The sequence below is a fragment of the Rattus norvegicus genome, chromosome 15, assembly GCF_036323735.1.
Source record: "Rattus norvegicus strain BN/NHsdMcwi chromosome 15, GRCr8, whole genome shotgun sequence".
Lineage (NCBI taxonomy): Eukaryota > Metazoa > Chordata > Mammalia > Rodentia > Muridae > Rattus > Rattus norvegicus.
The window spans coordinates 98,960,868-98,988,546 of record NC_086033.1 but is presented as its reverse complement, the minus strand read 5'-3'; the positions used below and the strand labels follow the sequence as shown (position 1 = coordinate 98,988,546).

General features: G+C 39.6%; 1 protein-coding gene across 5 annotated transcripts in view; it reads right to left on the bottom strand.

Annotated features, from left to right (window-relative positions):
* The window catches only part of Gpc5 (glypican 5), a 1,436,787-nt gene that overhangs the window by 1,062,739 nt on the left and 346,369 nt on the right, over positions 1 to 27,679 (bottom strand). For all 5 annotated transcript variants that reach the window (XM_039093413.2, XM_039093414.2, XM_063274345.1 and 2 more), the window contains one exon: positions 1,644 to 1,769. In XM_039093413.2, coding sequence (XP_038949341.1) covers positions 1,644 to 1,769 — 126 coding nt within the window. The remainder of the gene's footprint in view (positions 1 to 1,643; positions 1,770 to 27,679) is intronic.

The following is a 27,679-nucleotide window of genomic DNA, read 5'->3' as shown; positions in this document are numbered from 1 at the left end:
AATGTTTACGAATGCTTACAGATGGACATTTGGATAACACGGTTTAACACAATATAATACAGTAAATAAACTGGCATTAAATGCTTAATCTTTCATTTGACATCATGGTATTCTTACTCATATTCCTTAGAAATATTTCCAACAGAAGACTTCACTTCAATTTAAATAATGTGCAAAGGAAAGTTATAATTCAAAGTCGAGATTAATTATAGAATGTAGAAAGAAAAATATGGACAGAACTACTTTATCCATTCAATTGCATATTATGACTGCTCTCAGTACGTGTAAAATAAAAAATTTAAAATACAGTCCAAGACTCAAAGAGCATAATGAAAGATATTCTAGTCAGATCACCAATACTTTATACTTCAATTTACATTTTTATCTCCTAAATCATTTTCTTTGAATGCTCCTAATCTCTGAGATGTATTAATTAACCATAACATAAGAGTATATAGCTTCTAAGTATAATGAATATGATCACCTAGAATTTAAAAAAAAAACCATTATGACAGACATCTGTATTGAAAGTGTACTGTCATATGCATTTGTCAGAGTGACAATTCACTACATGATACTTTAAGTGAACTTGCCATTGTGGTGAAGCTAAGCCATGAGTCACCAGATGGAGTAGGCATGTGACAGAATAGCCACACTGTCTTTCTTTCTACCAGACCACTAAAGATAAAGTGAAATTTCCTGGGAGCTCTGGTTGGTTGGCATTGTTGTTCTTATGGGGTTGCAAGCCCCTTCAGCTCCTTCAGTCTTTTCTGTAACTCTTCCAATGGGGACTCCGTGCTCAGTTCAATGGTTTGCTGCTAGCATTCACCTCTCTATTTGACATGGTCTGACTGAATCTCTCAGGAGACAGCTATATCAGGCCACTACCTAATGGCTCCAGCTGCATATGTAGCACAGGATGGACTTGTTGGGCACCAATGGGAGGAGAAGCCCTTGGTCCTGCCAAGACTGGACTCTCAGTGTACGGGACTGTCAGGGGGTGGAAGTGGGGGGTGGTTGGGGAGGGGGAACACCCTTATAGGAGAAGGAGAGGAGGATGGGATAGGGGGCTTATGGCTGGGAAGCCGGGAAAGGGAATAACATTTGAAATGTAAATAAAATATATCCAATTTATAAAAAAAAAAGAATAAGATGTTCCTTTCACAAAAAGGTGAATTTTCACAGATTCAGACAAAACTTTCAATGAATTCAAATCCTAACCATGGATAATTGAATGAAAGTATAATTTATTTTATGCTTTAGAAATACTCTTTCCTCCCTCCTCCCTCCGTCCACCTACCCCCTCTCTAATCTTTGCATAAGTATTCAGGTTTCACCTAAGTTACTCGCAACCTAATAATCATAAAGTTAAAAAATAAGACATTTGATAAATAAAGCCAGCTAGAGAGAAGACAGCAGTTTAAAGGTTGGAGCTGTTGTGTATGTTGGAGACAGGTGCAAATGAAGAAAGAACTTCAGACAGCACACAGTGGACCCACAGTAGAAATGGAAAGATCAGAGTTATTCAGGAAAGTCAAAGGAAGGGATTAGCCTAATCTGTGCTGTAAAGTAACAACAGTAAGCATCCATTCCAATTCCAGGGAAAGAAAGCAAGGAAGAGAAGCAATGTACCCAGGATTTACCTTTTCACTATGTCCTCCCCATTCCAGCAGGGCCTCCCTTCAGCTGCAGCCCATTCATTAACACAAAGCTGGTCAGCCAGGCCACCATAGAAGGACCTGTGCAGCCTAAGGCTATTGATGAATTCTCTGAATGAGAAAAAACAAAAACAAAAAATGTAAAATATACAGAGATCTACATAAATATTACCACACACAATTTATAGAAAGCTATAGTTAACTTATTTTGCATATATTTCACATACTTGTCAACCAGTAAAACCACATTATTCTGTAAAAGATTATGAGGCTAATATTTACATTTATTTTTAGAATAGAAATTTTTCACTAGCTATGAGTCTTATTTTAGAGACAGACATTATTAAATACCATGCATTCACACACACACACACACACACACACACACACACACATACACACTTCATTCATTCTCCTTAAACCACTCCCTAGCTATTGGCATCTAAACACAGTAGCACTCTTTATTTTCTATTTCAAGTGGAAAATGTGATACACTTACAACTCCTTAATGAATTGCCTATCTAATAAAGGCCTAGTCAACTTACATCATGTTTCTGAGTCCTTGGTAACAAAGTAGTATGCTTTTACTATACATGACACAAGCCCTAGATATACAAAATATTAAAATAAAATTTAATGAAGTGAAGGTTTTGTTTATTTTCTTGATTCACATCCTATTTTTCTGTCCTTGAAGATTATAGAGGGAAAACTCACAGATAATAAAGGATCTTTCATTTTTTGCTTAAAAGGCCAAAACTTTTGAGTTTTAAAATTAGGTCTTGGAAAGAGAAACAATGTTTGCTTTGCAAATTCAAGGGCCAGTCATAACCAAAATTCATAAAACCTAGGCAACGGTGATGGCCACCTGTAATTATACACACAGGAACTAGAGACAGAATACCTCAGAGACAAGCTAGATAATTAGACTAACCAGGATCACTTGAGCTCTGGCTTCAGCAAGAGACTCTGTCTCAACTGCTGAACTGGAAAAGGACACCAGCATCACTACCAGACCTCCCATGAATACATTACTTACATACATAAAACTATAATACACACACATACACAATCAAGGATCAATGGTAAAGTAAGAACACTAAGATAATTTCTAATGAAGGTGACATCCATTATTCACTGATATATACAAGGAAGGAAGAAAAAGCATTTCCTTACTGTCCCACCCCATATTTATAGCCACTTCTACCCCGTTCATTGTCTTCATCTTTTCTAACACACTCCCTCCAGAGCCTACTGTGTATATGTGTGTTTTTGTGTGTTGTGTGTCTATGTGTTATATGTGTGTGTTGTGTGTGTTTTGTGTGATTCTGTGTGTTCTGTGTGTGTTGTGTATGATGTGCAGGTTGTGTGTGTGTTGTGTGTGTTGTGTATGTTTTGTGTGTATGTGTGTGTGTGTGTGTTCTGATTATATTTTGCAACTTCATCTTTCTCCCTGCTCTAGATAAAATATTCAAGAAGGCCAGGGGTCTTCTGCTTACTTGTTTTGTTTTCTTCATTGCCTTAGATCTGAGGGTAATGATGATGACAGGAGTATATCTGATAAACAGTCATCAGAGTAATAAATAACCAAGAACTAAATAATTAACGAGAGTATTTGAGTTGATAATTTGTGGGAATGCCCATCTAGAGAATTAAGTAAAATGCTATTTTTCAAACATTGTAAGTGTAAACATCATCTTAGAATCTTGTCAACATGCTGATGTAGATCTGACACCTCCAAATAGGGGTCAGAATTCTGTATTTCACAAGGGCCTGCAGATGCTGTTCATGCTAGTGGTCCAAGAGTCATGAGTGTAGTGGCACTGTCTTCTTAAATTGTAGACATTGGACCTTGACTGACTGGGAGCTGTGGGATCTTCAACCAGGAAATGGTGAATAAAGACATGGATGCTGATGGAATTTCACAGATAAGCACCACACATTAAGAAAAAAGTCAGAGGTACTCAAAAGTAAAGGGGTTGGTGAAGGAAAAAGAAATAAAAGCCAAGCAGTCATGCAAACAATAAAATGAGGAGAAATGAAATTAGCAATTATACACAATATAAAATACTGAGTCAATTAAATATGGTGACAACATTTTTTAGAAGACAACACATAGCATGATTTCAGACCATACAGAAATCAATCTGGAACCAAAGGACAGAAACTTGCTCCCTGCTTAGTTCCTTTCACAGGGGCAGAAGGTAATGTGCAGGCCAATGAGGAAGGAGAGTCATCAATAGATTTAGCCATATATGGACCTTGCAAGTTACAATACTGATTCTCAGGCAAAATGTTCCAACAGCTATAACACGATGACACTTATGGTTACAAACCATAAGGGGAAATAAACCATTTTCCGATTGAATTCGAGGTCTCCTCTACAGTAGGAATTTTTGTCAAAATGTAGTCAAAACCCTATAGCAAGCCAGGTCATGGGCCCCAGGCAGTAACCTACAGTGGTTATTTTGCTTAATAGCTATGGTGTTCAAACTGAGCTCTAAATGTTTATGTTTATACCTATAGATTAGTGCTACATTCAACCTTGGTCAGAGAAGTGTTTTTCACAGTGTTCAATAATCAATGCAGAGAACCACAACTACTGAAAGTGCAGAAGCCCTATGAGATGTTTGTATCAACCCCAAAATGCTCAGGGGCACTGTAGAAGAGTGTCTGTAGGGGAAGATGGAACAATGCTGTCATCTAGATGTGACACGACTCCTGCACTCTTGAATGCACTGATGCTAGGTTTATCTGAAAAAGACCTGCAAAGGATCAAGACAATCAATATCCACACACGGATGGGAAAGAGGCTTTTAAGGTTCCACCCATAACTCAGTAGCTGATGGCTACTGCTGGACTGAAAGACATTTTCTTTGTAGACATTGCATATAACCTTTAGTCAACAGTGGATGGCCCCACTCTGATGAGCACCAACAGTCGTTAGACTCAGTGGGTCACTACTTTTTGTAAGGAAGAACCACAAATAAGGTCGGGTCACTATTGGGAGATGTTTGGAGGGGGGGGGACAGGAGATTTGGGTTTGAATTTTCAGTCTTACTTATTGTTCTACTGCAGGGAGAAAGAAAGACACCATGATGAAGACAACTTATAAAAGGAAGTGTTTACAGACCCAGAAAGGCCAAGTAACAAGGAGGGGCCTAAGGGGGTGGAACATGGATCTCCTGGGAAGGAGAAATAGAATTTGTGGCAGGTGGGACTAGGCTAGGAGGGATTGGGTGGGGGGTAGGCAGGGTGGAGGGATAGAGTACTGGGAGAGACAGCTTGAACTAGAGCACATTTGTCAGGGAGGAAGGAGGGTGGAAACCTAGTCCAGTAGAAACTCTTGGGATTCTAGGGTTACCCTAGTAAAGAATCCAAGTAAAACGGATTCAAAACCAGAACCAGCCATCCTCTGGAATCATTCGAGCCTTCCAGAGATGGCTTTAATCTGTAATCTGCCTTGCCTGCAATACATACAGGGGCACTGAGGGCACAGAACTTGTTAGCCAACTAATGACTGTCTAATTTGAAACCCACACCACAATAGGGAGTCTATGCAGTTCATTTTCTAGATGAACAGGAATTGGAGGGTGGTTAGCCTAGAGACCTATGATAGAAAAAAAATCAATTCTTAATGATATTTTGCATATTTATAAATCAGTGTCTAGCAAATCATCAAAGAGGCTATTACTGATAGTTGATGGTAGCAGACACTGAAACCCAAAACCAAACATTAGGTAGAGAGAGAGCCCAAGTTGGAGACCTTCATCAGGTCCTTCCACTTGGACCTCAGGAAACCATGTAGAAGAGGGGAAGGAAGAAATTCGGAAGCCAGAGGTGTAGAGGATAGTGGGAGAACATGGTCTACAGACTTCAACTGAGCAGGGCCCATAGGGACACACAGGGACTGGTGTGGAATCTGCATGGTCCTCATCCACTAGGTTCTCTGCATATTTGATATATTGTTAGCTTGAGATATATATATATATATATATATATATATATATATATATATATATATATATATATATATATATATCAGGACCCCCTAACTGTGGGAATAGAGGTTTCTCTGACTCTTTCATCTACTCCTTAAGAACCATTTTTCTCCTACTGGATTTCCCAGTCAGGGTTTGTGCCTAGTCTTATGGTACTCTATTAGTCTGTTTTTAGTAGATATGCCTGGGAGGCCTACTCTTTTCAGAAGAGACATAGATGAGGGGTGGGTCTGGATTTGATAGCTATTCCTAGTTGCACAAACAGGAACAGGGAATGGAGCAGACATTGACTGAATGGCCAACCAATAACCAGCCCAACTTGAGACCAGTCCCATGGGCAAGCACCAATTTCTAACACTATTGATGATACTCTGTTATGCTTACAGACAGGAGCATGTTGTCCTCTGCGAGACAATACCCAGCAGCTGATTCAGACAGATACAGAGACCCACACCCAAACAGTGGATGGAGCTTGGGGACTCATATTGAAAAATTGAAGAAGGATTACAGGCCCTGAAGAGGATAGGAACTTCCCAGGAAACCAACAGAGTCAACCTACCTGGACCTTGGGGTACTCAGAGACTGAACCACCAACCAAAGACCATATATAGGCTGGACCTAGGCTTCCCTGCACATACTTAGCAGATGTGCAGCTTGGTCTTCATGTTAGTCCCAAAAAACTGGAACAGGGGCTATCCCAAAAGCTCTTGCTTCTAAGTGGGATATGTTCTTCTAGTTGGGCTGCCTTGTCTGGCCTCAGTGGGAGAGGATGCATCTAGACTCACAGAGACCTGATGTGCCAGGTTGGGAGTATATCCAGGGTGGGGGATCCACCTCGTCCGAGAAGGGGAGGGAGGATAGGGGAAGGATCATGGGAGGGTGTGACTTTGAAGGGCAGAGCGAGGGGATATAAATAGACTAAGTTTAAAAATTAAAAAAAAGAAAGTCAGAGTGCATGTTGGCAGAGCACAGGTACTGTAGCAGAAACACCCAAAAGCTCATAATTCACACACAATAAGCAGAGTGAGAAATACTGGATATGGCTTGAATGTTTTAAAACCTCAAAGCCTGTACCCAATAAAGCCGCCTCTTCCAATAAAGTCACATCTCCTAATAGTTCACCAACTGTTAGACCAACTGTAGACCAAGTATTCAAACATATGAACCTATGGGGGCCATTTTCATTTAAACTATCAGAGATATCATCAAGATATATGTGTGAAAATGTCAAATAATAAAAAAACATATTATCAAAAATGCAGTTTTGCTCAGTGTGTAGATGGTACATTAGCTACAAAAAAAGGTAGGGAGGAAGGAAGAAAGGAAGGAGGAAGGAAGGAAGAAAGGAAGGAAGGAAGGAAGGAGGGAGGGAGGGAGGGAGGGAGGGAGGGAGGGTGGGAGGAAGGAAGGAGAGACAGAGAGACAATATAATTGAGCTGTTTGGAAATGAATACTAGTAGACAAAGTATAGTCAGACATTGCAGCTGCTACATAACCAATTGATATTGGACTTCCGGGTTTGAATGTAAGTGGGTTCATAATCTCACATGTTTGAGAGCTTGTTTCCAAAGATGGTGGTGGTTCATGGGGAGTTGATGAAAGCATTAGGAAATGGAATCATCCTAAAGGAAGTGAGTCACTGGGGCTGGTCCTTGAGAATACATGACCATACTTCCTGTCTAGTCTTTTTTTCAGGAGAATGGATGCAAGCCACCTTCCTACTCCTGCCAGCATGTCTTCCTACCAAAATATGCTGTATCCCTCTGGAATTATAAGCTAAAAAGTAAACTCTTTCTTACTTAAGTATTTTCGCACCTGAACAATAAAGCCATGCACCCATACCTTTCTTCCCAGCTCAGTGCCGACTATTATGCATGTGATTCCCTTTCCAGTTTACATGAAACATTTGAAGAAATGTTGTATTCTTGAAATTACTCTAAATTTAAATTTGTATGGGTGTGGCCAATACATACATTCACTTTTATGCCATCATGAAGATTATATCACTTAAAATTTGGAGCAGCATATATGCAAGGGAAAGTTAGATCTTGCTAATTATCCTTTGGTAATTATGTTGTTCATATCAGTTTTCCTCCTGTCCTGGAAACATCACTAAAAATATAGAAATCATATTTAATTCATGTGAGCAACTGAATTGCAATATTTAAAGGAAATGGGAGAGTGTTTCCCATCTGAGCATTTATTCAACGTATATTCTATCAGTCCATATAAAAAAATGTGTAAATTCTTCATCAAGCTTCAAACTTAACAGATGGGCAATGCCTCTAATTTTCCCTTTTCTCTTTCCCTTCATTTCATTTTCTAAGTTATACTGAGAAGCAACATTGGAAATCACAAATTTTGTTAAGTGAGGTCTGGTACTTCCTCCCAGATCCCTGCACCCAGAAATAAGACTCAGACTCAAAATATATTTACAAATACTTCGGCCATATAGCTAGGCTCTACTCTGACTAGATATAAGTTAAAATATTCCATTTATTTTAACCTACATTCTTCTCAGGTACCATACACCCATCATGCCCTATCTTCCCGGAGTGAAACACCTGCACTTGCCTCTATCCCAGAATCCTTTCTGCCTCCTAAAGGTCCTACCTCCCATTTCTTACCAAAGCAATAGACCATCAGATTTACTATTGACAGGAGCCACACCCAAATAAACACAAGATATTTTCTCTACCACAAACAGCGCTTTGGATCATTTTAAATATAAAGTAATTTAGATTAAAACATGTCTTACAATGGCCAGGTCCTCTTTACATTCGGCCCTGTAGGCTTATTTCATGCCAGCTACTCTTGCTTCCGGGTCCATACCCCAGGCACAAGTCACATTTTTATTGAGTCACTGCATAACATATCTCTGTATTGCTTGAACAAACTTCATGCCGATGTGTTCATGCCTTCCACTTTGCTCTCCTCTCTCCATTGTTCCAGCCATCTAGCCATTCTTCAGACTCTCAGTAAAGTGTTCCACCTCTCTTTCTTCTCCACTGATTAACCTGTGTCTGCGGGTTCTTCCTGGCTCTCATCTGTGTGTTCCTCATAGCCTCTGTCCTATAATTGTCCCTACTGTGTAAATCTCACTCCTCTCATGAAGAATGTCTTCTCTCATAGCAAAAATGCTGTCTTGTCTATCATTTGTACACAGGGCTTGATCACCATTTATACCCAACTCAAATACTTGGTAAATTAGCTCTTAGTGATATCTTAGTTTTTAATAGTTTCCAGAATTGGAAATTAATACAGGGTATTTTTAAATGATGATATTCTTAAGCTCCTAAACAGCAAAAATAAATAAATAAATAAATAAATAAATAATAAATAAACAAATAATAAATAAATAAATGCCATATGATTCTTTAATCCAGATGACCTACTTCTAGATTGTGAAGAATCACATGTTCATAGTATATTATCAAAATATTAGAAGTCTAGAGGGCAGGATAACCAACTCAGAAGACTACTGGATAAACGCATGGCAGTCCCAGGGTTGAATACGGAAACGTTCTCATTACTACTCAGCCTCACTATGAAGTAAGATCCTACCACCACAAATGTACTGTATAATGAGTTAGAAACCAACCTGAGGAAATCACCTCTTCGAGTAGCTCCCTGTCCTATCCACATGTCACCATCACATAGAAAAAGAAATTAACTGACACAGATAGGACCAGTGACCTGGTTCAGCAGGGAAATATCAATTATCAATATCACCAATTTTCAAGGGTCTGACAACTCAAGGTTTAAAAAATGTGAACAAGGAAAGTGCTGCTGATGTTACAAAAAATTTATGAGAATTTCACATTAAGAAAACATACACATCATTTATAGGTGTATTGCTATGCTAGAAACATAGGTGCATCACTTCTTCCCCTGAAATCAGAACTTAGAATGTAGTATGCTCAGATAGACGATCTCTCTCCCTCCCCCTCCCTCTTTCCCTTTCCCTCCCCCTTCCCCTCTCTCTCTCTCTCCCCTTCCCCCCTCCCCTCTCTCTCTCCCCTCCCCCTCTCTCTCCCCTTCTCTCTCTCTCTCTCTCTCTCTCTCTCTCTCTCTCTCTCTCTCTCTCTCTCTCTCTCTCTCTCATATGCAGCACAGGAAGCTGAGAATAGAGTAAATTACTCTAGCTAATGACCAGCCTTGCGCAGTGCTGGCTTGGTAAAGAAGAAAAGGTCTTTAGTACAATTGCTCATTCACAGCCTGCAGCCTTGTTTGCCCTGAGCTTACTGAAGGCAGTGGAGAAACATGAACTAGCATATTTATTGCTTCATTGCTTCCCATGCCCTTGAGGCCAACCATACCAGAAGGGTCTCCTGATCCATCACATGCTAAAATATATAAAAGGAAATGCAACTCATCTGGGAGTTGTCCTTTGTGGTTTGTTGACATGGCCATGCTCGGTTACTATTATAAAGGCAGGCAATACCTTCAAGTGTGTAATACAGTGACCACCTTTAATAAAACGGCAATGCCTTTTACTGAAAAGTAAGATAATTCAAAGGTACCTGAAGATCAGGTTAATTTGGTGTTTGCATCCCTCCTGAAGTAACCAATGTTGACAATCTGGTGTTTATCCTTCCTCAGCTTTCTCTACATGGAAATTAACAAGCAGCCAGAGAGAGGGGCAGATGAGAAAGGCAGAAATATAAGGAAGCCTTAGTACTACAAAACGGCTACTAAGCTACTCCCATACCTTCAGTGGGTATCGGGAACATCTACAACTTCAAAAATATAGACCATACTTAAATATGTGCTGGTGTACAATATTTCATAAGTTCAATATAGACTTAGACAGTCTAATAAAAAACTTTACTAAGCTAACTTACGCTGTAATTTGTAAGATTGACACATGCCTCGTAAATCAGGTGTGAGGAATGGTACCCATATAGAAGTTAAACATGGTACATCTAGGAAACTATGTGCTTTAAACACGTGGCTCTAATTTATATTTCAGTTTGTATTTTATTTCATTCGATACTTCTAAAATATAGTTGGAATCTACTATCCTTACCCTGTAGTGGTTTGTTTGGTTTAAAACATTTATATATGGTCACATGTTACATTTCATTTCTATCTTTCCCAATCGAGACAGAGGGGACTATTTCTAATTTTGACCAAAGCTAATTATCTGGGGAGAAAATATTGGAAAAGAGTCACATTTTCAAATGGAGCTCTCCTCTGTGGAATGTCTCAAACCACATGTTTCTTTATTTAATGACATATATTGATTTTTTTTCTTTTACCCCTAAAGTCAGTCCACACATAATACAGAACCCAAATTAAAAGCAGTACCTTGCACACTGTTTGAAAAAAAAAATCTGTAGAACAAAGGTCAAATGTGCAGTTTGCTAGTTAATGGCCTGAGGCAAAGTTAAGGTTAATGTGCCACTAATGAGCAGGGTCAACCCTGTGGAGATGTCTGACCACAGCTGTCAAACAGGAGACATTTAAAATGTCAGTCTCCAGCTCAGCAGAGGAAATATATAATTACATGCTTCGAGATAACTATTTTCTCTTGCTGCTCGGAATCTATATTTAATCATTTAACTTTATTCTCACCTAAGTCGTTCTATCTGACATAATATTTTTGGATTTCTATCCCACAGCAATAACAATTCTTTGTAAGCGCTTGAAAATTATTCACTGTGTGTAGTTTGATGAGCCAAAGGGACAGCTGAAGTCTCGTTTCTTGGGCCCAGAGAAATATAATGGGGACCGTATCCTATGAAGTAATGCTTCGCAAGGCTCCAGGAGCATTTTTCACAAACTTAGATGTGATTCAAAGCAGTTAAACTGATAGCTGATTTAAATATTATGAATATAGATACTATCATATATATATATATGTATATGTATATGTATATGTATATATTCCAGCACAGACACTCCTGAGGTCTGCTCTCTGAACCCTACCTGAACTTACGTCCCATCCTGGAACTGTGACCTAAAGGTTCCTTCAGCATCATTTGCAGAATTGTTCCCTTTCTGGTTAAGTGGTTCCAGGCTTCCCCTCCTCACAGGAAGTCTGCCATGATTTCCCTTCATTAAAAGGCTGACAAGGATTTCTCTATGTGTCAAACAAGGTGAAGAATTAGTGGCATTAAAAGAAGCAACCAGGAAAGTCTGGGAAACAGATAAGGGAAGGAGACTAGGAAATTCACAAATCTTCCGTGTCCCTTATAGGAGGCTGTTTTTAGACAGAGGTTCCGTGGTCAGAATTCTCTTGTAATGTTAGATTAGCCCTGAGCTACAGCCAGCTACAACAGGATAGATTCCTTATTTGTCAATGGCATTCAAACACGAGCATGCCATCATTCACTGTCTCAAGAAGAAACATGCATTCTGGAAGCATTTTCTTCCTGTGTGATTTAAAACTCACCAGGAAAAGTCAAAACTGGGCTTTCAAGCCTAAGTCATTATTCTGCATTATAAAAAAATTGTACCTTAAAATGCATTAATGTGCTCTCCATTAAAGGGGACTTTAAGCAAAACATCAAACATAAAATAAAAAAAATAATACAGAACAGACAAACAAAAACATGTCCAAATAGAAAAGATTTAAAATAGATCTGACCAGAATAAGAAAACTGAAAATCTATGACAGATAGATGATAGATGATAGATAGATAGATATAGATTTTCTTTACTACATAACTTTCATTCATTTTAATTAAAACTGCACTAATTCTAATGCAGTTAACTCAACTTGCTTAAAGAAACATGTCAAGCTATTCATAATTGGGTCAAAATCAATGAGAAACTTAGGTGAAATCTGCAACTCTCCTGAATCTATTTCAAGGCTCTCCACAAAGAACCATTTTGAGATAAGTACTTTGCCTACATGCGGGCTGGGTATTAAATGTTTGTATATGGGATGTATACTTGTGAATGAAGTGAAGGAGTAGGATTAGGCAGATCCCTTCACAGGCAGAAAGATTGGGCAAGGAGCCATGACTATGTAATAAAGACAGGGAACTTCCAAGACAGCTAGCTTCACCCTCCTGAACTTCAACAAAGGCCTGGAAGCTTAAAACAATAAATAAAAGGGAAAAAACCATGCTGGGCATTTGTCTCCCACAAGTAGATCCTACCCTGCTGATAAGCAGCCTGGCTCAGAATCCGTTTACAAAACAGTTGTGGACCAATCCGTCAATCTGTTCAAACTGACCAAGCCTTAATTAGGAGAAGCAAACCCTTCAATAACTTTAAATATTCTCAAATAGAAACAGGATTTTCTAGGTGCTCCTCTTTCTCTGTCTCTGTCTCTGTCTGTCTCTCTGTCTTTCTGTCTGTCTGTCTGTCTGTCTATCTGTCTGTCTCTCTCTCTGTGTGTGTGTGTGTGTGTGAGAGAGAGAGAGAGAGAGAGAAAGAGAGAGAGAGACAGAGACAGAGAGACAGAGAGACAGACACAGACACAGAGAGACAGAGAGAAAGAGATTTCCTGTGTATTCACATTTCTTCCACCCTTACTTCAACCAGTAGATTTTGTCTTCTATGTTACGGTTTTCCTCACTGCTACCTATGCATTTGAGATGCCTTCTGCCTGTTAATTCTTTAATTGGCAAAGAAAACAAACCTGATCAAGACCCCTGTACAGTAACACGAATGGGTATATTTGTGTAAGTGGAGACCTGACGTAAAAAGAAAAAGTGTGTTCTGATTGTTCTCTGTGTTTATTTTATTTGACTTTCACAATGAAAAGCAGGACAAAAGATTTATTTTGTGTTTTCCCCAAAGAAAAGATAGGCAAAATTATCCAGATTCCTCCCCTCAACACTGAGGTGATTCGAACATTACCCACGGTCCATGTATAGAACGTTTCAGGTTTGCCTGACCAGAAAGCCACCCCTTCTCTATCACACAGCTACTTAAATAGGCCAGAAGGAACTCACCAGCACCATGTCTGTCACACTGTCAGCTACACATCTACAACCCATGTTCCTCTCTTGAAGCAGAAGTTACTTGTGCCAGCCTTTCAAAAAGTAGCTAAAAGCCACACAGAAATGCTTCTTACCCATGGCAATTCAACACCATGTTCAAACCTTGGCTCCACTTATAGTCTGTGTCTTATATTTGTTTCAGATATGGGCATATTGTACCTTAAGATTAAGGTATTGCAGCCAACAGTGGGGAGTGTAAACAGCCTGCTTGGCAGGACTGGCGATAGGCTAAAGAGACAGTCGCTTCTTCTTGGCACTCAGATGGTTAAAGCAATAGACCCCAAGAAGCTATAATTTCCCCAGGAATTTTCTTTTGGGAAAAGAAAAGGACGATGCTAATTTCTTGAATCAGGGTCTCCCTCTGAACATGATGAAAGTCAGTGATTCATCTAGAATGGCTGGTCTTCAAGCTTCAGGGATTTGCCTGGCTCACCCCTGCAGGGCTGGGGATACAGGTGTTCTGGGGATCCAAAGACGAGTCCTCACATGCTTGTGCTGCAGTCATGTTACCCACTGAGCTACCTTCTCAGCTCCTTTTACTTACAACTGGGGATATAGCATTGTCTGTCAAATCCTGAATATTCCTTTCTTTTATTGGTAAGATTTTAACACCAATCGCCATCACATAGGAAATGCAAAGTTAGACTGGATAATAATGATCCCTCTTAGAATTAGAAGAAAATAAATGAATTATTTTCTCTCAAGTCATCTGCTAATAGGAAGACTATTTTCTGCATTCTTTTCTCATGTCTTCATGTTGATTGTTATCTAATATTCCTTATTATACATAGAAACATTAATTTTTTCAGATTGTGAGCAATATTTGCTTGGTAAACATTCACACTTGTATTTTCAAAGACTCTCTAATTTCAGTCCAAATACTTTGTCCTTGAACTTTGTAGATCTGTAATTAAGGCCATTTAGATAAAATATAATACTTGAATGCTTAAGATGACCACTATTTCCACCCTACTCGTCATTTTAGAATGTATTGTTCCTATTTTGTAGAATAGTTTGAAGAGTATTGGTATTAGGTCTCCTTTGAAGGTCTGAGAGAATTCTGTACTAAATCCACCTGGTCCTGGGCTTTTTTTGGCTCAAAGACTTTTAATGACTGCTTCTATTTCTTTAGGAGTTATGGGACTGTTTAGATGGTTTATCTGATCCTGATTTAATTTTGGTACCTGGTATCTGTATAGAAAATTGTCCATTTCATCGAGATTTTCCAGTTTTCTTGAGTATAGATTTCTGTAGTAGGACTTGATTTTTTTAATTTCCTCAGTTTCTATTGTTATGTCTATCTTTTCATTTCTGATTTTGTTAAATGGATACTGTCTCTGTGCTCTCTGGTTAGTCTGGCTAAGGGTTTATTTATCTTGTTGATTTTCTCAAAGAACCAGCACCTGTTTTTCTTGATTCTTTGTATACTTCTTTTTGTTTCTACCTGGTTTATTTCAGCCCTGAGTTTGATTATTTCCTGCTGTCTAGTCCTCTTGGGTGTAGCTGCTTCTTTTTGGTCTAGAGCTTTCAGTTATGCTGCCAAGCTGCTAGAGTATGCTCTGTCCAGTTTCTTTTTGAAGGCACTCAGAGTCTCTTCTTAGCACTGATTTCATTGTGTCTCATCAGTTTGGTTATGTTGTGCCTTCATTTTCATTAAATTCTACAGTCTTTAATTTCTTTCTGTACTTCTTCCTTGACAAAGTTATCACTGAATAGAGTGTTGTTCAGCTTCCAGGTATATGTGGGCTTTCTGTGCTTTTGGTTGTTATTGAAGACCAGCCTTAGTCCTTGGTGATCTGATAGGGTGGATGGGATTATTTCAATCTTCTTGTATCTGTTGAGGTCTATTTTGTGACTGATTATATGAGATTCCACCTCACACCAGTCAGAGTGGCTAAGATCAAAAACTCAGATAACAGCAGATGCTGGCGAGGATATGGAGAAAGAGGAACACTCCTCCATTGTTGGTGGGACTGCAAGCTGATATAATCACTCTGTAAATCAGTCTGGAAGTTCCTCAGAAAATTAGACATTGCACTACCTGAGGACCGAGCTATAGCTCTCTTGGGCATATACCCAAAAGATGCTCCAACATATAACAAAGACACGGGCTCCACTATGTTCATAGCAGCCTTATTTATAATAGCCAGAAGCTGGAATGATTCCAGATGCCCTTCAACAGAAGAATGGATACAGAAAATGAGGTACTTTTACATAATGGAGTACTACTCACCTACTAAAAACAATGACTTCATAAAATTCTTAGGCAAATGGATGGAACAAGAAAATATCATCCTGAGTGAGGTAACCCAATCCACAAAAGAATACACATGGTATGCACTCACTGATAAGTGGATATTAGCCCAAAAGCTCAGATCACCCAAGAAACAATTCACAGACCAGATGAAGCTCAAAAAGAAGGAAGACCAACATGTGACTACTTCTGTCCTTCTTAGGAAGAGGAACAAAATATACATGGGAAGAAATACAGGGACAAAGAATGGAGCAGGAACATGAAGAAAAGGAACTGCCCACCTGAAGATCCATTCACATGCAGCCACCAAACCCAGTCACTATTGCTGAGGCCAAGAAGTGTTTGCTGAAAGGAGGCTGATATAGCTGTCTCCTGAGAGGGTCTGCCAGAGCCTGACAAATACAGAGGTGGATGCTTGCAGCTAACCATCTGACTGAGCATGCAACCCACAATGGAGGAGTTAGAGAAAGGACTGAAGGAGCTGAAGGGGTTTGCAACCCCATAAAGAAGAACAACAATATCAACCAACCAGACCCCCAGAGCTCCCAGGAACTAAACCACCAACCAAAGAGTACACATGGAGGGACCCATTGCCTCAGCCACATATGTAGCAGAGGATGGCATTGTGGCATCAATTGGAGGAGAAGCCCTTGGTCTTTGAAGGCTTGATTCCTCAGTGTAGGGAAATGATAGGGCAGTGAACTGGGAGGGGGAGCATCCTCATAGAAGCAGGTGGAGGGGTCTGGAGAAGGAGGGAACCTAGAAAATGAGTAATATTTGAAATGCAAAGACATAAAATATCAAATTAAAAGAAAAATACAAGATTTAGAATGTAGTAAGTTACTATGCTAATCTAAAAGCAAGAGCAAAAAAAGAAAAAAGGAAGAGTTTTGGCCTCAATAGTCATATGTGACCCAAGCCTTACTGTCTCTCTGTTTCTGAGAAGTATGAGAAAAAAAAGGGTTTAGGTCGGATAGTAAAATTCAAAAGGACACAAAGATGGGTGCCTGGGAGCAGCCAGTTTGAGGGAAAACGTATTAATGGCAAGGTCAGAGGGACAAAGGGTTAACAGCAGGTTGTGGGTTTCAGCAGAGCTCAGGCTCTAGCAAGAGGAAACAGTCTTCATTGAAGAAGTGGGATCTCTTTTTTTCTAACTTCCTAAGGAAGGGAGGCTTCAGAACACAAGTCTGCAGCCAGTCTCTCTGATTCCTAGGCAGAAGGCAGGGATGGGGTATTGAGGAAGAGGTGGGACCAATACTCCATTTGATCATAATTTTTATGCAAAAACATACTAAATCTTATATATACATATATATACATATATCTGTGTATATATATGGTTTATTAGAGTGTGTTTACTTTTTTGACTATTAAAGATATTTTATTTCATTTTTCTTGGATATTTTATGTATTTACATTTCAAATGTTAACCTCTTTCACCCCTCTCCCATACCCCCTCCCTCTACCCTATAAGGATGCTCCCACTCCCACCCACCCACCCACTCCCAACTCAATGTCCTGGCATTCCCCTATAATGAGGAAATGAGCCTTCACAGGATCAACGACGTTTCCTTCTATTGATGCTGGACAATGCCATCATCTGTTACATATGTAGCTGGAGTCATGGGTGCCTCCATGTATACTCATTGGTTGGTGGTTTAACCCTGGGAGCTCTGGTGGGGTCTGGTTGGTTGATATTGTTGTTCTTCCTATGGTGTTACAAACCCCTTCAGTTCCTTCAGTCTTTTCTCTAACTCCTCCATTGGGGTCCCCTTGTTCAGACCAATGGATAGCTGTAAGAATCCTCATCTGTATCAGTAGGGCTCTGGCAGAGCCTCTCAGGGTACACCCATATCTGGCCCTGTCAACAAGCACTGCTTGGCATCAGCAATAGTGATTGTGTTTGGTAACTGCATATGGGATGGATCCCAGGTGAGGTAGTCTCTGGATGACCTTTTCTTCAGTCTCTGCTCCAGTCTTGACCCTGTATTTCCTCCTGTGAGTATTTTGCTCTTCCTTCTAAGGAGGACTGAAACATCAACATTTTGGTCTTCCTTCTTCTTGAGCTTTACATGATCTGTACATTTTTCTTAGGTATTCCAAGATTTTGAGCCATTTCTGAAGTAAAATCACTTTCCAGGTGAGATTCTGGCACAAGAGAGTTTGTTAGCTAGGAACTGACAGATTTTCCTAGTAGGGGGCCTATTGGTTTGTCTGTGAGAGTCAGGGGGCTACACAATACTGCAGCCTGAGCAGCAACTAGAGTGGAATATTACATTCTTACACACCAGACACTGATGAGCACGGTTGGATATGAGTAACCATTGTACTCAGGTTTAGCATCGAAAACACCTCATGGAAATTAAAGTTCTCTTTTCTTCTTGTATGTTTATCCCTATGTGCATGTTTACACCAGGATTGGCTTAAAGGGAAAACTGTAGGCAAAGTCAAAGAAGATGGTTATAAATCCTTTGAGTCTGTTCAATTTGCAAGATTCCAAAGTTGTAATGTTTGATTTATAACAAGATTCTTGGTAGCGGAAGGTAAAACCAATACAGCAAGAGAGGAGCCTTAGTCCTATCGATTTCCAAGCATCATCAAAGAGGAGTCATATTTTTTAGAAAGAGGCTTGAAGTGTCTATTAACTCTACAAATGTGAGCCTACACACGAAGAATTACCTGGCAGCTTCCTTCAAATCCCAATTTGTTTTGTTTCCAAGAGAAACAGCCACCTGTGATTCTGAAGACACTGGAGAGTGCTGCTGTGGTTTCTTAGAGGAGAGGTGAAAGGTTGATGAATAAATAAGAAAAAATTAATAAGTGAGTAATAAATAGATAGGACCCTCTATCAAAGGATGTAGTCTTACTCTAGACACTTTGGATGCATTTATTGTATTGTTTTAAAGACAGTTGGAAAATTGTATCTTTGTCATCTCCTTTAAACCAGCGATAGAAACCTATGCAGTTATAGTTTTGTCTCTTCCTGTTCTCCCTTCTCCTGGGGAAGGACAGTGTCTTAGAACCTTTCAATGGCAGTTGACAGGCGTACAGGGTTAGAAATATTCTTTACCATGCCAAACAAAGTAGAACAGAGAGCTTGGAATGCTTCAAATACAGATGTTTCTACAAACAGAACAAGTTTTATTTACCACCTAATTAGCCCCCAACAGGCTTTGTAAAATAGCCTCAAATAACTTATATAAATTCATAGAAGTCATCAGTTTCAATATGGCAGAAACTCAAATTGTAACCTTTTAAAATCCTTAGTGGAAAAAAAGGGGGGGGGGGAGTTTAGTTCTTTTCAATTGTGCAGATGTTGGTTGACTTTCTGAAGAGAAGGAAGATTCACATGTTTGACATAAAGAAAAGAAGAAGAGAAGAAGGAAGAACAAAGATGAGAGAGAGAAAAGAAGAAAGAACTTGGAGACAGGTCATCAGGCAAGAATTTCAGTTTGGTTGCTTGCAGAGGGCTATTTTGAGTCTTATACATGAAATAATTCAACAGTTCAATTCGATTATAAGCACCACTGAAAGCCCCAGGTATCTCTAGAAACCTATTACCTGGAAAATGATTAGAATTGTTTTCCAATGGAAAGGGCAGTCTTCCTATGGTCTGAAGTATATTGTCTTATTCTTTCTGTCGTGTGAAATATGTAAAGCTTTATTCTTATTAATCTTATCATAAACATTATAGGTGCGTTATTACATACCTCCCAGATTAACACAATAAAGAGTGCTCTGGGGAGCATCGATAGAACATGAAAATTTTACAATATTTATGACGTTTCCTGACATAAGCTTGTAGCCCACCCAAACAAAGTATGAGAATTCAAACTTAGCAAGGACAGCTTAGTCGTTTTCTTTAAAGTTTTTAGAGAGAGAGAGAGAGAGAGAGAGAGAGAGAGAGAGAGAGAGAGAAAGAGAGAAAAAGAGAGAGAAAGAGAGAGAGAGAGAGAGAGAGAGAGAGAGAGAGACTTTATGCTTGTATGTGCATAGTCATATCCAAAACCCATCCTAAGTTTAATGGGTATTTCCATTAACTACTGGACAGCATTTCTTTCATTTCAGGACCATGAGTGCTTTGTCTTGGTATAGTTATCTGTGGCTTGGGATCGAATAAAGATGTCCTCTGAATGGCTCTGAAGACTCCCGTGAGTGTAGAGAAAATAAAAAAGGGCTCCTTTTGAAAATATGTGGTTTTTTTAATATTAGTTTCAGCTGCAGCAAATGGCTTCCCAATGCAACAAAACTCTTCCTGTGTTTGTTTATAAGCCTTCTTTTCTCTGGGAATGTATTTCGGTGGGATACATGATCCCCAAAGGTTAAGAAGCAAGAGCCTAAACTTTTGCCATATGTTTGCTGTGCCTCCTGGCCTTAGGTGTTTCCTGTGGGCCTGGGTTTTGACCCCCTGCAGGCCCTCACCCTCATTACTCAAGGTCTTGACTCTAACCTGGTTGTAACTTTGTTCCCTGAGTGCGAGAGCTCTGGCCTCACCTCTCACCCTATCTAAAGCCCCGTTGTGGCCTGGCTTGCCCTGGAAGCACTTACTTTGTATCACCACTTACTAAGTGCTGTTTTAAATTAAACAAAAATTTTCTCATTCAAAGGAGCATGACCTTCATTTTACTAAATTAAACTTGCAGGTGATAAATAATAATGCCACCTCAAAGGACTTACTTCCTTTAAGGAAACAGATTGTAAAGTGCCTTCTTTATTATTATAAGAGATGGTAAATTCTCGGTTTCCTTTTCTCTGACCTGTCCATATGTTCCTCCATGGAGTATTTACATTACCAATACACCATTGAGCCCAGCTTATCTCAAGACTGATTTAACACTTAAAAACAAAATCACATTCAGCCAGTGTGCTATGTAGAATTATTTATTTAATAAAGTATTATAAGAGGGTTTCAGTAATTGTAAACTCATGTATTCTAAGTAACTGGCCCATTTAATGTGAATCTATTCATTTATCTTGATAATAAACTTAATAAAATTTGGAGTTCTTATTGAGTATGTATATAATTTTCTCTACATCTAAATTGATATAGGCTTATGTATATTTTGGCTGGATATGATTTGCTTTAGTTCTCAAACATTAAGTATACACCATGTACAAAAGGTCCCATTCCTGCTTGGGCACCAAAATCTGCATGACACTAAATATCTTATTTTTTGGCTAAGCACCTAGGATAGCCTCTCTTACCCAAGCAAACAAGGCATATATAGCCAATCTCTTCATCATGTGTTCTGCATTGAGGAACTTGGGTAATTGGAAAGCGTTCTGGCGAACAGATGGGACCCTGGTGTTGAGGCTGTGTCTTAATTTACTGTCCTGGGGTTTTCCTAATTACCCACTTAATTGGCATAGCCATACCGCTTTGAAATAATAATGTACAGCTAATTATCACTGACTTAAGCTCCCTAATTGCTTATTCTTACCAGCTCACTTCAAGAAATCAGGCCGGGAACAGGAAGTGCCACAGGAAAATCGCTCTGCCTGGGATGGCTCACGGTAGGGTCCAATATCCCTCAGCACTGTGCTGATTTGGTTTCTGACCAAAGGAGAAAAGGGTGACAACTTTCTGTCTGATTAAAGGAACAGTCACCTTTCCTTCCTTCCACAGGTACAGAGAACCCTGTAAACAGCTTAGATCAAACTTTTAGGGTTCAGTTAGCTCAATTTTTTTGGTATGATAGGAAATCAAAGAATGGACTGAGTCCATACAATTACATCTCCAAAAATAAAATGAAATCCTACTCTGTAGCCTAATCTCCTCTTTCCAATAGATTTACACAGTCAATAAAGAGCATTAGCACAAATGTTACAGAGACATATTTAATAAGCAAATTGTTCTCCATCAAATGTTAGCACATAAATGTATCAGGAGAGTATTTGTTTTTAATGAATATAAGGGGGAAAGGGCAGAGAATAAAATTGTTTAGATTTTAGGATCATGAAGTTATTTAAAAGTTGATGCTCCCTTAATTTATATTTGTTCTGTATTTATTCAAGATTCTTTTTACAAATTCAGATATCTCTAGATCAGATTCTCTAGATTTCAGACCTGGGGCCAGAACTGGATGTGGAGAGAGTGTAAGAGAAATAATGTTCTATGGGGAGAAGACTAAGAGTAGCAGGGGCGGAGGTGGAGGAGGAAGGAGTTAAAATGGGATGTTGTCTTAAGTGAGAGAGCAGAAGTCATAGTGGGTGAGCAGAGGGTATAGTGAGAGTGCAGAGGACATAGGGAGAGAGTAGAGGGCATAGGGAGAGAGTGGAGGGCATAGGGAGAGAGTGGAGGGCATAGGGAGAGAGTGGAGGAGCAGCTCTCTGCTCCCAAACCCTGAGAGAGAGACCCAACCGTCTGGTCAGGTGGGCACTCCTGAGGCTGCAGAGCGGAAGAGACCACCAACACTGCTCACCCCTGCCCACATCCCTGGCCCAAGAGGAAACTGTATAAGGCCTCTGGGCTCCCGTGGGGGAGGGCCCAGGAGCAGCAGGACACCTGCCTGAGACACCGCCGGATCCTGAAAGAAACAGACCTGATAAACAGTTCTCTGCACCCAAATCCCGTGGGAGGGAGAGCTAAACCTTCAGAGAGGCAGACAAGCCTGGGAAACCAGAAGAGACTGCTCCCTGCACACACATCTCGGACGCCAGAGGAAAAAGCCAAAGACCATCTGGAACCCTGGTGCACTGAAGCTCCCGGAAGGGGCAGCACAGGTCTTCCTGGTTGCTGCCGCTGCAGAGAGCCCCTGGGCAGCACCCCACGAGCGAACCTGAGCCTCCGGACCACAGGTAAGACCAAATTTTCTGCTGCAAGAAAGCTGCCTGGTGAACTCAAGACACAGGCCCACAGGAACAGCTGAAGACCTGTAGAGAGGAAGAACTACACGCCCGAAAGCAGAACACTCTGTCCCCATAACTGACTGAAAGAGAGGAAAACAGGTCTACAGCACTCCTGACACACAGGCTTATAGGACAGTCTAGCCACTGTCAGAAATAGCAGAACAAAGTAACACTAGAGATAATCTGATGGCGAGAGGCAAGCGCAGGAACCCAAGCAACAGAAACCAAGACTACATGCCATCATCGGAGCCCAATTCCCCCACCAAAACAAACATGGAATATCCAAACACACCAGAAAAGCAAGATCTAGTTTCAAAATCATATTTGATCATGATGCTGGAAGACTTCAAGAAAGACATGAACACACTTAGGGAAACACAGGAAAACATTAATAAACAAGTAGAAGCCTACAGAGAGGAATCGCAAAAATCCCTGAAAGAATTCCAGGAAAACACAATCAAACAGTTGAAGGAATTAAAAATGGAAATAGAAGCAATCAAGAAAGAACACATGGAAACAACCCTGGATATAGAAAACCAAAAGAAGAGACAAGGAGCTGTAGATACAAGCTTCACCAACAGAATACAAAAGATGGAAGAGAGAATCTCAGGAGCAGAAGATTCCATAGAAATCATTGACTCAACTGTCAAAGATAATGTAAAGCGGAAAAAGCTACTGTTCCAAAACATACAGGAAATCCAGCACTCAATGAGAAGATCAAACCTAAGGATAATAGGTATAGAAGAGAGTGAAGACTCCCAGCTCAAAGGACCAGTAAATATCTTCAACAAAATCATAGAAGAAAACTTCCCTAACCTAAAAAAAGAGATACCCATAGACATACAAGAAGCCTACAGAACTCCAAATAGATTGGACCAGAAAAGAAACACCTCCCGTCACATAATTGTCAAAACACCAAACGCACAAAATAAAGAAAGAATATTAAAAGCAGTAAGGGTAAAAGGTCAAGTAACATATAAAGGCAGACCTATCAGAATCACACCAGACTTCTCGCCAGAAACTATGAAGGCCAGAAGATCCTGGACTGATGTCATACAGACCCTAAGAGAACACAAATGCCAGCCCAGGTTACTGTATCCAGCAAAACTCTCAATTAACATTGATGGAGAAACCAAGATATTCCATGACAAAACCAAATTTACACAATATCTTTCTACAAATCCAGCACTACAAAGGATAATAAATGGTAAAGCCCAACATAAGGAGGCAAGCTATACCCTAGAAGAAGCAAGAAACTAATCGTCTTGGCAACAAAACAAAGAGAATGAAAGCACACAAACATAACCTCACATCCAAATATGAATATAAAGGGAAACAATAATCACTATTCCTTAATATCTCTCAATATCAATGGCCTCAACTCCCCAATAAAAAGACATAGATTAACAAACTGGATACGCAACGAGGACCCTGCATTCTGCTGCCTACAGGAAACACACCTCAGAGACAAAGACAGACACTACCTCAGAGTGAAAGGCTGGAAAACAACTTTCCAAGCAAATGGTCAGAAGAAGCAAGCTGGAGTAGCCATTCTAATATCAAATAAAATCAATTTCTAACTAAAAGTCATCAAAAAAGATAAGGAAGGACACTTCATATTCATCAAAGGAAAAATCCACCAAGATGAACTCTCAATCCTAAATATCTATGCCCCAAATACAAGGGCACGTACATACGTAAAAGAAACCTTACTAAAGCTCAAAACACACATTGCACCTCACACAATAATAGTGGGAGATTTCAACACCCCACTCTCATCAATGGACAGATCATGGAAACAGAAATTAAACAGTGATGTCGACAGACTAAGAGAAGTCATGAGCCAAATGGACTTAACGGATATTTATAGAACATTCTATCCTAAAGCAAAAGGATATACCTTCTTCTCAGCTTCTCATGGTACTTTCTCCAAAATTGACCATATAATTGGTCAAAAAACGGGCCTCAACAGGTACAGAAAGATAGAAATAATCCCATGCGTGCTATTGGACCACCACGGCCTAAAACTGGTCTTCAATAACAATAAGGGAAGAATGCCCACATATACGTGGAAATTGAACAATGCTCTACTCAATGATAACCTGGTCAAGGAAGAAATAAAGAAAGAAATTAAAAACTTTTTAGAATTTAATGAAAATGAAGATACAACATACTCAAACTTATGGGACACAATGAAAGCTGTGCTAAGAGGAAAACTCATAGCGCTGAGTGCCTGCAGAAAGAAACAGGAAAGAGCATATGTCAGCAGCTTGACAGCACACCTAAAAGCTCTAGAACAAAAAGAAGCAAATACACCCAGGAGGAGTAGAAGGCAGGAAATAATCAAACTCAGAGCTGAAATCAACCAAGTAGAAACAAAAAGGACCATAGAAAGAATCAACAGAACCAAAAGTTGGTTCTTTGAGAAAATCAACAAGATAGATAAACCCTTAGCCAGACTAATGAGAGGACACAGAGAGTGCGTCCAAATTAACAAAATCAGAAATGAAAAGAAAGACATAACTACAGATTCAGAGGAAATTCAAAAAATCATCAGATCTTACTATAAAAACCTATATTCAACAAAATTTGAAAATCTTCAGGAAATGGACAATTTCCTAGACAGATACCAGGTATCGAAGTTAAATCAGGAACAGATAAACCAGTTAAACAACCCCATAACTCCTAAGGAAATAGAAGCAGTCATTAAAGGTCTCCCAACCAAAAAGAGCCCAGGTCCAGACGGGTTTAGTGCAGAATTCTATCAAACCTTCATAGAAGACCTCATACCAATATTATCCAAACTATTCCACAAAATTGAAACAGATGGAGCCCTACCGAATTCCTTCTACGAAGCCACAATTACTCTTATATCTAAACCACACAAAGACACAACAAAGAAAGAGAACTTCAGACCAATTTCCCTTATGAATATCGACGCAAAAATACTCAATAAAATTCTGGCAAACCGAATTCAAGAGCACATCAAAACAATCATCCACCATGATCAAGTAGGCTTCATCCCAGGCATGCAGGGATGGTTTAATATACGGAAAACCATCAACGTGATCCATTATATAAACAAACTGAAAGAACAGAACCACATGATCATTTCATTAGATGCTGAGAAAGCATTTGACAAAATTCAACACCCCTTCATGATAAAAGTCCTGGAAAGAATAGGAATTCAAGGCCCATACCTAAACATAGTAAAAGCCATATACAGCAAACCAGTTGCTAACATTAAACTAAATGGAGAGAAACTTGAAGCAATCCCACTAAAATCAGGGACTAGACAAGGCTGCCCACTCTCTCCCTACTTATTCAATATAGTTCTTGAAGTTCTAGCCAGAGCAATCAGACAACAAAAGGAGATCAAGGGGATACAGATCGGAAAAGAAGAGGTCAAAATATCAATATTTGCAGATGACAGGATAGTATATTTAAGTGATCCCAAAAGTTCCACCAGAGAACTACTAAAGCTGATAAACAACTTCAGCAAAGTGGCTGGGTATAAAATTAACTCAAATAAATCAGTTGCCTTCCTCTATACAAAAGAGAAACAAGCCGAGAAAGAAATTAGGGAAACGACACCCTTCATAATAGACCCAAATAATATAAAGTACCTCGGTGTGACTTTAACCAAGCAAGTAAAAGATCTGTACAATAAGAACTTCAAGACACTGAGGAAAGAAATTGAAGAAGACCTCAGAAGATGGAAAGATCTCCCATGCTCATGGATTGGCAGGATTAATATGGTAAAAATGGCCATTTTACCAAAAGCAATCTACAGATTCAATGCAATCCCCATCAAAATACCAATCCAAATCTTCAAAGAGTTAGACAGAACCATTTGCAAATTCATCTGGAATAACAAAAAACCCAGGATAGCTAAAGCTATCGTCAACAATAAAAGGACTTCAGGGGGAATCACTATCCCTGAACTCAAGCAGTATTACAGAGCAATAGTGATAAAAACTGCCTGGTATTGGTACAGAGACAGACAGATAGACCAATGGAATAGAATTGAAGACCCAGAAATGAACCCACACACCTATGGTCACTTGATTTTTGACAAAGGAGCCAAAACCATCCAATGGAAAAAAGATAGCATTTTCAGCAAATGGTGCTGGTTCAACTGGAGGGCAACATGTAGAAGAATGCAGATCGATCCATGCTTATCACCCTGTACAAAGCTTAAGTCCAAGTGGATCAAGGACCTCCACATCAAACCAGACACACTCAAACTAATAGAAGAAAACTAGGGAAACATCTGGAACACATGGGCACTGGAAAAAATTTCCTGAACAAAACACCAATGGCTTATGCTCTAAGATCAAGAATCGACAAATGGGATCTCATAAAACTGCAAAGCTTCTGTAAGGCAAAGGACACTGTGGTTAGGACAAAACGGCAACCAACAGATTGGGAAAAGATCTTTACCAATCCTACAACAGATAGAGGCCTTATATCCAAAATATACAAAGAACTCAAGAAGTTAGACCGCAGGGAAACAAATAACCCTATTAAAAAATGGGGTTCAGAGCTAAACAAAGAATTCACAGCTGAGGAATGCCGAATGGCTGAGAAACACCTAAAGAAATGTTCAACATCTTTAGTCATAAGGGAAATGCAAATCAAAACAACCCTGAGATTTCACCTCACACCAGTGCGATTGGCTAAGATCAAAAACTCAGGTGACAGCAGATGCTGGCGAGGATGTGGAGAAAGAGGAACACTCCTCCATTGTTGGTGGGATTTCAGACTGGTAAAACCATTCTGGAAATCAGTCTGGAGGTTCCTCAGAAAATTGGACATTGAACTGCCCGAGGATCCAGCTATACCTCTCTTGGGCATATACCCAAAAGATGCCTCAACATATAAAAGAGACACGTGCTCCACTATGTTCATCGCAGCCTTATTTATAATAGCCAGAAGCTGGAAAGAACCCAGATGCCCTTC